Here is a 12200-nt window from a genome sequence, read left to right on the forward strand (position 1 = left end):
GGCCCTTTTACCTCCGGTTCGGAGGGCAGCCACCCTGGCTCCCTACACCATAGATCCAAATAAATCAGATTTGAACCAATCTATTGCTAGGTTAACTACAACAAATATTTCCCTTGTCAGTTGCCCTCAATTGATCAGACCACACTTGATTTATCATTTACAACGGACCAGATTTTTTAAATTATTTAGGTTCCTAAAGAGGCAGACAGGCTTCTACTGGGATCTTCAAAAGTACTTGGTACCCATCTTTAAGCATCTAAATATCTTTAAAAATTTGGCCTAATGTGCCTGTTCCAAATCCTACTGAAATCAAAGGAAAGACTCAGACTGACTTCAGTGAGCTTGGATCAGGCTTAATGAAAGTGCATTAATTATTATTATTGACATCATTTATCAATAATAGTGACTGAGTGTGTGTGTGGTTAATATGACCTAGTGAATTGAAATTTGATTATGAATCAGTGGTTTCAGTTCAAGTCAGAGTCTGGATTTCTGGTTAAAGCACAGGAGAGAAAGCTAGTAATTTCTGGCTCCTCCATCTTCACTGTGTGACCTTGGGCATATCACTTAACCTCCATTTCCCTATCTGTAAAATGGATCCAATAATGCTTTCCTTATGCTTAAGGATATTATGAAGATTAATTAATTGCTGTGTGTAAAGCATGTTGAAATCCTTGGATGAAAGCACTCGCTGTAAACTACTATTCTATGCTGGAAGCGACGCGGGCCGAGGGACGTACTGGCCGCCCCTTCTAGCAGCTCCCATTGGCCTGGAGCAGCGAACCGCGGCCAGGGGGAGCCGCGATCGGCCGAACCTGCAGCAGGTAAACAAACCGGCCCGGCCCGCCAGGGGCTTTCCCTAAACAAGCGGCATCCCAAGTTTGGGAAACACTGTTCTAGATCATTGTGTCCCTTCCTCTACAAAGGGTGGTTGCATTCTTTTGACTAAGGACTTTCCTAGTACTAAATATTGAAACTGAACAGAAAATTAGAACAAAAACAAAAATTAACCTGTCGCGAATACTTACATTATCCGAGTAGAATATAACGCAAAAGGGTAATAAACAGCACAAATGCTGAAAAGTTCATTAGTTTTCTTATTCTTTCCACATAAATAATCCAAAGGTGGTATGAATAACATAATAAGGCATGTATGCATTTATATAGCTGTACATATTTTAAACATGTTTTTTTATGTTGATAGTGAAACTTTAAAAATAGTTTTGCTCCTTAGGGGTGAAATTAACATGTCTCTGTGCAGGGCCAGTATAAGACCTAGCCATCACCAATGTCCTATCCTTTGATTATGAAATAAGTCATGGATAGGTTGTGCACGAGACCTCTGTCCAGGATTGAATTTTATTCTGGATGAATTTTTCCTGCCCTTTGCAGCTGATTTGTTCTGCAAAGCTTCAAAAATTAATATTCATTTAAAAATAATCGTTTTGCCATAACTTTTAATGCATCAGGTAGCCCTCAGGTATCAGTAATTTCTCAGGTTTCAAAACCATGCTCTCACAGACAGCATGGGAAATGCACAAGGTCTTTACATAGCTCTGGATCTCTAACTTAGTGCCCATACTGTGTGATCACGTTACAGCCTAATTGTTCAATCCTGCAAACTAGAACTGAAAAATATTGAACCTTTTTATGGAACAGAAGTTTGAGAAAAAATTCAGTTCAAATGTTGAAATGAAACACTTTGACATTTTCAATCAAAAGAAAATGTTTCAATATTCCTGAATCTAAACATTTCATTTGTTTGTTGACTTGATTCCCTGTGGTGGCACACCAAGAGGAAGAGGCCATAGTTCATTATAGGCAATGTAGTCTGGCTGGGGAGGACAGGGGAAATTAGAGACACAATGGACCTGAAACTACAACTTCAATAAGAACAGGAGTACTTGTGGCACCTTAAAGACTAACAAATTTATTTGAGCATACAGCTACAAATTGGTTCTGCCAAGAAGGAAGGATACAGTGGATATTAAACATTAAAGAGGGTCTAAGGTATCCCTAAATATTTTTTTTAAAAACTATCAGTTTCTCCCTTAAACTTCCTTTCTAGATCCAGGCCTAAAATATCTGTATCTTACAGCTGGATGGTACCTTGTCCCCAAAAGCCATTCTTACAATTTTTCTGAAGGCATCTATGAGAATTGTCTAAAGGAAGGCAGCTGGTCATCATAAGAGCCAATAATGAATTCATTTGGGAAAGAATGATTGCTGCACATACACATACACACACATGTGCCTAAGAGTGGCTATGCATGTTCTTGCCTTTATTTTCTTCCACATCAGTAATAAGCAACCATAATAACCCCTGCTGTGACCATGGATCCATGTATGTGCAATTCACTGTTTTAATCACTTTGATCATTTATATATATTCGTGAATGGTTCATGAATGTTTTCACAAATTATTATATTTTGATCATGTATTCGTCTAAGAAGCCCTGGTTCAGTTTCAGGACAATGGTGGTTTGAGTGGAGTACGTACATGAGTATAAATAATGACCTGTTTAGCAGTTATAATACTGTCTGTTGCGAAATATCTCTTGGCGTTTCTTGCTCCCTCCCTATTTGCAGCATGTTCTTTGAGACAGTGAATCAATTGAATGGACATATGGAGCTTTAAAATCCTATTTAAAGTTACTATAGCATTGCTGACATACATTGACCTCATTAATACTGTTACATCATATCTTATTTTTAAATGTGAAGTGCCTTTAAATGGTTATATTTCATCAGTGCATACAATATATGGGGTTAGATGCAAATATCCCTCTGTGTTTCAGGCGTGATGAGGAATGCAATAACCCATCACCATGGCAAACAGCATAGTTTATTTGAAAAATACTTATACGAATAAAAGATTTTATCCCTTTTGTTTATTCAAAGAAAAATGTAACAATCTCTAACGGTAACACTTGCTTAAGGAGGTATTTGTAACCTAATTCAGTATAATATTATACTTTTGACATTTCTCTTTTGTTAAAAAAATATATATATTTGGTGACTTTGGAAAAGTAAGAATGATCTAATACTTGCAATGCTGCTTTTAATGTTCCTCAGAATGCATTGTGCTATTTTATATGAATGGCAAGTACAAGATCCCGAGTACACTGCAATTCCAAAACAATTACCTTATGCAGCACAATTTGCTATTCTCTAGATTTTTAAAGTTTCCTTCATTATTCTTTTGTATGACAGTGTCTAGAGGAGTTTACAGGACACAGTTAACTCCAATGTGGTTGACATTAAAATTTTGTAAAATGAGGTTTTACAAAGCCTAAGAACAACAGAAACATTGCATTTTTTTAAGTACCAATAGAAATCGTTGTTTTAGCAATGAGTATTACCCTGCAGTATTTGCAATTCAAACATAGGAGCAACTTCAAATCTGAAAGCAAAACGGATTACAATGATTTTCATGTTCCAATGCTAAAAGTAAACAAAGCACATTAGAGAGTGGAAAATATTTTGGACTTTAGATTTTGGTTTTTTTTTTTTCAGTTTAAAACACATCCAAGGTGTTAATAGTAGCACTGATAAAGAAACTGATTTCTTGCCAAATCCAACAACACAACATGCAGGGTCGGCGTTAGTTTCTGTCTTGGGCTCCAGCGAGTCTAAGGAGTGGGCCCCAACTCCGCTCAAGCCGAAGCTCGAGCCATGCTGCCCAGGGCTGAAGCCTGAGCCACCTGCTGTTGCCACTCACCCCTCCCCACCCCCTAAAGAGGCACACCCCACAGTTTCAAAACCTCTGCTTCAGTCTGATTTTTTTCCACTTTAAGAGATTAAATTACTGTAATACTCGCATTACATTTACCCATAGTAACTCTGTAGAGATGATGTAACTTAGCTTCATGAGGCCCCCTGTAGTGTGGGGCCCCGAGCAGTTACCCTGCTTCCTACCCCCTAATGCCGGCCATGCCAATGTGTCAATGATAATCTTTCCTTTAACTTCAATAGGCATTGGATCAAGCTCTGTGATTTTTAACCTGACAGTGCACTTTTAGATTCTATTCTTTCCCCCTGTATTTGCGCTGATCATTTCCCCTCACCCAGCACCTTGAAACCAAAACAGGCTTGTTTGAATTAATATGATTAATTGGTTGGATGTAAATATCAGCCAGCTTTTGCAGAAATAATTAGTAAGGCTTAAGTAACCCCTGTAAGGTGGCACTTAACTATTATTATACCCATATAGCTCTATTCTGATTCAGGATCATCCAGCTTTAGTAAAAGTTGAGCAGATTCCAGTGCTTAAGCTGGCAGAGCTACAATAGAATTAATGTTTGGGCTCAGAGTAAATTGTTCAAAAACATGACTAATACAAGTGATCCAAGAAAGATTTAAGTGCTGTCTATAGAATCAGACTCAACCACAACTAGAAAAGATTTTAACACAGTATTTTCACTCCATGTAACCTTTGCTTAAATCAGTAGTGTGGCAAAATGATCATGGCTTCTATGACACACGGAGTTAGCTTTTTCTTTCAGTTTAATTATGTTAACACAGAAAGCATCAAGTATAGTTGTAGTTTGTTCCTGGGACAAGAAAATCAAGGGTAAAATGGAAAGGTAACGAGGGGAACTCTGGCAAACCTATTTGATTTCCACCTTGAGATCCTTCTCTGTGGCTCCGAAGATTTGGTATTCTGCTCTTTGTCATGCAAACACCACAGCACTGTGATGTTTATTTGAGTAAAAGACAGTAAGCATAGCATGCAGACTTATAATGATATAAAAGCACATTTGGAGATCATAGTTGCCAGGAGATATCAAAGCAAGCACACAGAAGCATCAGTGACACAGAGTCTCAGTAACCCCACAGCAGAATTTGCACTTTAAACACCTCAGAATTCCACACGTCCTGTGTACAGTATACGTGTAGCATAGCAGCAATGGTATATGGAACATTACAAATGGTCAAACAGGGATTTCTCTTCTTCTGAGATGTGACCCCTTACTCTCAATGTCAAAATATGAGCAATAGGAAACTCCATCTGCCTGTGTCACTACGCTTCACTTTTATTTGGCTTTAAACCTTCATGTATCTATGATGCAATTAATACAAAAGAACCTTTTCAAATATTGCACAAAACTCAAACTGCAATTCATTTCTCCTCTTTGGGGGCAGAGGGGAAGGTGTATTCAGATTAAACTTCCCTAGATTCCATATCTCACAACTGTAATATAATAATGAAGGATAGTTTCTGAGCAGATGTAATAAAAAATATAATGGAACATGGGTACTATAGCTTTTGAAAGCTTTTGTCTCAGAGTGGTTTCCTTACCCTAGCACTCTATTGGTGCTATACAAATAATAGCATTGTGGCATAAACTGATCATCATTTAAGTCGGGAAGAAATGTCTCCACATCAGTTATTGCATCACTGAATAAATTATGGCTTCAGTTCAGGAACTCACTTAAGCACATGCTTAAGCCCATCCCAGTTCAGGACAGCACATAAGCATGTGCTCCATGGACTCAGCATGTGCTTAACTCCCACTGAAATCACTTTATATTAATCACATATTTCTGTACTGTCCTGAACAGGAATGTCAGCTTGAATGAGATCCTATGAAGACTTCTCTTCTGAGACATCCTGCACTGGGCACAAATTGAGACAGGATGTCGGACTAAATAGACCTCAAATTACAAGTAAAGTAGACCAATATTTTTTTTTCAAATCCCATTGAAATTTTGAATTTCAAACTTAAAAAAAAAAGAGAGAGAAAATTTACTTTTGTATTTTTTCCCACTTTTCCTCCCAAACAGGTCTTGTTACAACTGTTATGCTTTTATATACTCTTGTTGAGTTCAAATTCATTTTAGCACATCAATATTTTTTAAAAAAGTTTGCTTGTTGTACTTGGGAGTAGGAGGTGATGAGAAAGTGCCTAATAAAAGTTTGTGAGAAGTGCTGTAGCAAATAGCTTAAAGGAGTTTTAAATGTTTCTCTCAAAGTGTCAAGGTGGATGAGGTAATATCTTTTTTGGGGCCAAATTCTGCTGGTGAGAGAGACAAGCTTTCGAACTTACACAGAGCTCTTCTTCAGTTCTCTTTCAAAATCTGTGAGCTTCCTGCCCATTTGCCCAGTAGGCCATGTAAACCTGAAAGCACTCTTCAATAATTTCATGAGGGGCTGGCAAAAAAATTCAAGAAATCTAAAGTAATGTTAAGTGTGAGCTGATCATTAGGGTCCAATCTGTGTCTGGCCCTTGTTCAGGTGTGTTATAGGGAAGGAGGGTCCTAAGGAGCCTTCCAATTGCCTTATGTGGCTCGTGTAAAGGCCATATACAACTGAGGACCTTGCTCGGTGGGACAGTCTAGAAGTGCTTCCGTTTCTACTCACCAGAGAGCATACAGCAGCCCAAAGGTGCAGGGAAGGGTGGGGAGGAGGTGGGATTATGGTTTTTCCACCCCTCCACAACTACCAGCAGAACAGGACTGGTATAGAGTAGCATAGCAGCAGCCAGTCTTCCCCTGTGCAATAGGGAGCTTGGGACAGGAGTACTAGAACGGGGTGGGAAGTGGTGGTGCAGAAGCAGGGCATCAGGGGAAGAGGTGGTGCAGGGGCTGGGTCTTGGCAGAAGGGGCAGTGTGATGGCGGGGGCTTGGGGAAGAGGGGTGGTGCAAGGATGGTGCGGGGGGCAGCGTGGCATAGGGGGCAGGGCCACCGTTCGGGTGTCTGTGCCCCCCCACTTTTAGGGCGCTTCCGCCACTCCTATCTTGGGAAGGAATTCCATCCTTATGAGCTCCTCGAGGGCCTATGCAGCTCCACACTGCTCCTAATGCTGGGTTGTACCTTAAAGGTCATTAATCATGATCATGATCCTTTTATAGTCTGAGCATGAGAAAGATGAAGAGCAGAAGAAACTTACTTTAAAAACACTAGCCATTGAAAAACTTTGGGAGGTTGGATTAAGTGTTAAAATGCTGAAAAAGCAAATTCCACAATGATAAACAATTAGAAACTGAATATCTTGATTTACTCAACTTACAAGTACCCCAGTAATGGCACTTCTACATTACAATTTTTTTCCACCTCCATTGATTTTAATAGACTTGTGTACCCATCAGATATTAAATTAGTAAAAAACCTTGCTGTGCTTGAAGGGAGATACTTCTAAGATCCTTCAGCATTTGGGGCAATAATAATTAATTTAACTATCATTAAAAAAACAACAACACAGGAACATTGTCTTAAACTCCTTGCTGTCTCAGTTTTCCACATTCAGTTAACATCATACCAGCAGGTCTATTTTTCTTTTGGTAACACATGCAAAATAAATATGACATAGGAGATCCCTCGCATCACAAATTGACCATTGGACCCTTGGACACAGAGGAATGTAAGCCTAGTTAGCTTCATTCACTGACCCCTAAGGATGCACAGTGACCCAAACTACTGCATAGGTTAAAATGTACTGCCACGGTTCTTTTTATTGAGAAAGCCTATGCCTCATCTGCTTCACTGCATAGAGAATATTCCATACCATTCCATTTAGATGAACAAGGTCCCTGTGGAAAGGTTAAAAAAAAAAAAAAAGAAACAGACAATGGAAGCAACAGCTTCTACACCACTCAATAACAGTGCAGGTCTTGTGATATGGGCTGCATGCATATCTGTGCAGGCAGCCAGTTACCTCCTATCTCCATTAGTTTGTTATTGAGGAATAGATTAGGGGAGGGCACAATAAAACTGCATACCTGCACTGCAGCCTGATTTTTCAATAAGATTCAATGTACTACTAATAGGGGCCCACCAAAGGGCCATTTGCGTGGATAATTCCAATGTATCCCTTCTGTAAAGGAATGGATTGTTGGTGTTTATTATAGCAGTAACAATCCCCATTGGTTATCTCAGTTTGGGATCCCAATCCTAGTGCAGAGCTTGAAGTGCAATGTCACAACTGCCTGCATAAGCTCTCCAGTGAACTATCATCACAAACAGGTACCACCATAGACTTACTGTTTTCTGGTATGTTTAAATATATTGCAATAAAAATGTCATTGCTTCATTTATTTTAGGTATTGTTATGGATATGGTATCACAGACTTTATTGAGCAATTAAAAAATATACACAAAGGACAATTGTTTCTTTTTTTTTCTGTATTTTTCAAAATTTGATTTTCTTCCAGTTGAAGAACCCAGTTTCAAATATGAAAAGGGCACTTGTTTCTACAGTAACTGTGTACACCTTGCTCAGTTCCAAGTACTGTATTCATTTCTTGTTACCGCTGCTGTGGTTCTCTCTCTCTCCTGTTTGGGAACTAAAACACTTCTTCTTCCAGGAATTGTAACTAAGTTGTTCTTTCTGATTCTATTTCTCCATAGAGTTCAGCTAACTTCTTAAACTCTGGTCCCCAGTCACCAAGGTAATTATAATCCTGGTCAGAGTGTGTAGTGACTGAATCTAGAGAGCTGATAGATCCGGCTTCTGATCTATGACCCTCATACGCATATGTTTGTATGGAGTCATAGGGAGGCACACTGGGATCGAGATCTGCCTCTGCCAATCTTTGTTTAATAAATTCATGAACATCTATACTGTTCAGGCTTGAAGAAGGCTGGTGCCTAGGTGCGTGCTTCACGTCAGGACGCACATCCCTCCGATACTTCAGCTCCTCAGCAGCTGATGGGTTCCGCAGGGCTGTGATGTCAAACGCTTCAGTGTCCTCCTCTCCACCACCCTCGTCATCATACGTGACAACGTTTTCCCGAACATCCTCCTCGGAAATGATCAGGGGCTCCTTTTTGCTGCGTCTTAATGTAATGAAAAGGACCACAATTGCTAAAGAGAAAATTGCAAATATTAGGTTAGGTTTACAGACATTATATATGAAATAAGTAGCATATATCTTACATGGGTCACAAATACAATATCCCCCCAAAAAAACAGATCAGACACGTGTGGACTGCTATTTGGATTCTTGCATTATTATGTTGGGCTTCAATGGAGTTATGATTAACTCAACTGTATGTTTGTATACACCATGGCCTACATTTTCAAACCTGGATGCCTAAACTTTGGCATCAAGAACAGATTCGCAGCTGAAATGGAGATGGTGTCTAATTGAATTGTGCCAATTTACACCTGCTGAGAATCCAGCCACTAAAATCCACCATAGGCAATTAAATAAGGGCATCCTGATTTTCAGAGGTGCACAACACCTGCAGCTTGCACTGACTTCACTGGAAATTGTGGCTACTCAGGACTGGTAAACATAAGGCCACTTTTGTTAATACCCAGCTTTAGTTACAACCCTACGCCCCTCAACAGCTCCACTATTCAACACATACGTTTCAAATTTCCACTTCCCATTATAGACCCTTGTAACATTCAGATTGCCTGAACCTGCATTGTCACATTCATAGAATATCAGGGTTGGAAGGGACCTCAGAAGGTCATCTAGTCCAACCCCCTGCTCAGAGCAGGACCAATCACCAGACAGATTTTTGCCCCAGATCCCTAAATGGCCCCCTCAAGGATTGAACTCACAACTCTAGGTTTAACAGGCCAATGCTCAAACCACTGAGCTAATTGTGTGTTTCTGGGTGTCATAAAACTGGGCACACATAATGTAAAACATTGGAAGAATATGTAATACACATAAACTAGAGTTTTTATGAGTACAGCTAAGGTTTACCTCCCATGCACAGCCCATTGATGGAAGAACAGGCTCCATTGTCAATAAGGCCCCGATTCTGCAAGTTGCCACATGCAGACAGTCTGCTGTAAACATGTTGAGTCCCACTTAAATCAATGATGCTCCATGTTGGCACAGCAGCCTGCCAGAATATAACAAGCAGTGCCTATTACGACTAAGAGGGAAATTTCCAATGGCACAAAGGGCAGTTGGGTGTCCAACTCCTATTAATGATCAATGAGATTTAGGTGCTTTGAAAATCTTCACCTAATATACAAAAGATGAGATTTTTCAACACTGCATAAGGGATCTGGATGCCCAGTTCCTACTAAAATCAATAAGCAATTAGCTATCAAATTAAAATCTTCAAGGTTTTTACCTTTTGGAAAAAACAACAACAAAACACTCTTTCATTTGCATGTCCATGTATTTGCACATATTGTGACTGTAATGTTGATAACATAACTCAAGTGCATTTCTGTACATTTTAAAATTATACTCTAAAACCCAGGAAATGGCTGATATAAGCTGTGGCGAAAGGAATCAGTAGAAAGAGCACAGGCTTTCAAGATAAATTCATTGATTTAAGAAATGTATGTGGGTCACCAGACAAATCCCATTGTTTCAAACATTCTCTGTTAGAATGCATAAAAACACATGGATAGGACAATGATGTTTATGTACAGCATGTTGTATCTCTGCCAAATGAGAATATTAAGCAATGGGTAAATTAAAACTGGTCTGGGCAAATAGAGAAAATTCATATCCAAGGACATTTATCTAATGTAATCATTTTATCGTTTAATATGTCCCCTGCCCTCTTGATTATGTTGTGCATTGATATCAGCTCATCCCACAGAGGTAATTAGAAAGTCGCTTTTGTACAGTATTAATAGTGCTTCTTACAGAGTAATGCAATTCAAAAATCTTTTCCTCATCTCTCTTCTTTATCATTTTTCCAGCTGGTCTAGAGATGATCCTTGAGTCAATGGCTTTCTGAAATCTTTCCAAATTACCTGGGAAGCTCTGCAATGCTAATTACTCTGACCTCTGGAAATCTTTTTCTACAGGATGACAGTTTTTCATCAGTATGCTTTAAAGGCATTTTTACTATTCATTTTAGCAAAATCTATATATAAAACCACAACTTTATATTTCTAATTACCTCTTTTCACAAGTAATCCCTGGTTCAGAAACACATTATATTAAAAGCCGCTACTGCCACATTCTGAAGGCTAATGAAAGGATATCAGTATTTAACTAAGAGAGTGGCTTACCCAGAAGAATGATGACACAGAGCAGAATTGCAATTAAGGCTCCTGTGCTCAAACCGGCTGAGGAAAGGAAAGCTTCGGCATGGCAGGTCCGAACGCGCCCATCTCTCTCACATGCACAGACCCTGATCGTAAGGGTGCTGCTGCTGCTGAGAGAAGGGATTCCACTATCAGAAATCAAAATCGGGAGGTAGTAGACATCTTGAGTAGTTCGACTGAATCTCCTCCGTCTGGTCAGGATACTGGCTGTGTTATCTATAACCACAAAAAGCAGGACACCATGGCTTAATGAAGAATAATTATGATTATTTAATGTTTCTGTCATGCCCAAGGGTGTGAGATACACCTTCCTTCCTTAGAGGTTTTTAAGGTCAGGCTTGACAAAGCCCTGTCTGGGATGATTTAGTTGCGGATTAGGTCCTGCTCTGAGTAGGGGGTTGGACTAGATGACCTCCTGAGGTCCCTTCCAACCCTGATATTCTACTCTATGATTCTATACCTCAACAAACAGACAGTCCCTGCCTCAAAGGGCTTACATTCTACAATTTAAACACGGCAGGACAAAGGTGTGTGGCAGAGGAAAACAATAGGAGGGAGTGGGGTGGGATTAGGCAGGGTTACATAAATAGCATGTGGCAGCTTTGCTAGTTCACATATGCTTCTTGGTGACTAAATTTACTTTGATAAAGTTTTTGGGCCTCATTCTCACTTAAGGACACTTTGTACCATCTGGGTAGTGTAGGGACCTGAAAGGGGGTGTAAGTGTAACTTACGTCCACTTAAAGTCCCATTTTCCACTACCACAGTTGCGTAAAAGGTCTTTAAGTAAATGAGAATAAGGCCCTTCAATTTAACTGACTGTGTTTCTTATAGGCTGCACAGCAGAAGTGAGTTATCAGGAGAGATCTAAGCAAGGAGAAGATGGTGGCCAAAAAGCACCAGCTGTGGGAAGTTCAAGGTGGAGGTGAGAGTTGACGGTGTGCGCTAGGGTAACAGGCATGGGAAGTTAGAAGGAAACACTAAGCTAAACTTGAGGGAATGGGCAAATGGATTCGAGTCATAGCAGAACAGAAAAGGGGGAAGAGGAAGTTCATGTTGAATTTCCTTATTTAGAAGTTACTCAGGTCCAGCTGGCATGCACTGCAGTTAATAACAATAGTGATTATTTTAATTTTACATTTATGTGATAGTAGCACCCAGAGGCCCTCATTAGGATCAGGACCCCATTGTGCTAGGTGTTGTGCAAACACATAAGAAGACACT

General features: G+C 39.7%; 1 protein-coding gene across 1 annotated transcript in view; it reads right to left on the reverse strand.

Moving 5' to 3' along the window:
* Window positions 1–8154: 8154 nt before the first annotated feature.
* Window positions 8155–12200, reverse strand: part of LOC112108663 (cadherin-18) — a 284382-nt gene continuing 280336 nt past the window's right edge. Inside the window, exons 10-11 of the mRNA XM_029912500.1 lie at window positions 10941–11192; window positions 8155–8807 (exon numbers count right to left, since the gene is read on the reverse strand). Of these exons, the coding sequence (XP_029768360.1) occupies window positions 8317–8807; window positions 10941–11192 (743 nt within the window). The 3' untranslated portion in view covers window positions 8155–8316. The remainder of the gene's footprint in view (window positions 8808–10940; window positions 11193–12200) is intronic.

The sequence above is a fragment of the Terrapene carolina genome, unplaced genomic scaffold (genome assembly GCF_002925995.2).
Source record: "Terrapene carolina triunguis isolate 2854851 unplaced genomic scaffold, T_m_triunguis-2.0 Scaffold48, whole genome shotgun sequence".
Lineage (NCBI taxonomy): Eukaryota > Metazoa > Chordata > Testudines > Emydidae > Terrapene > Terrapene triunguis.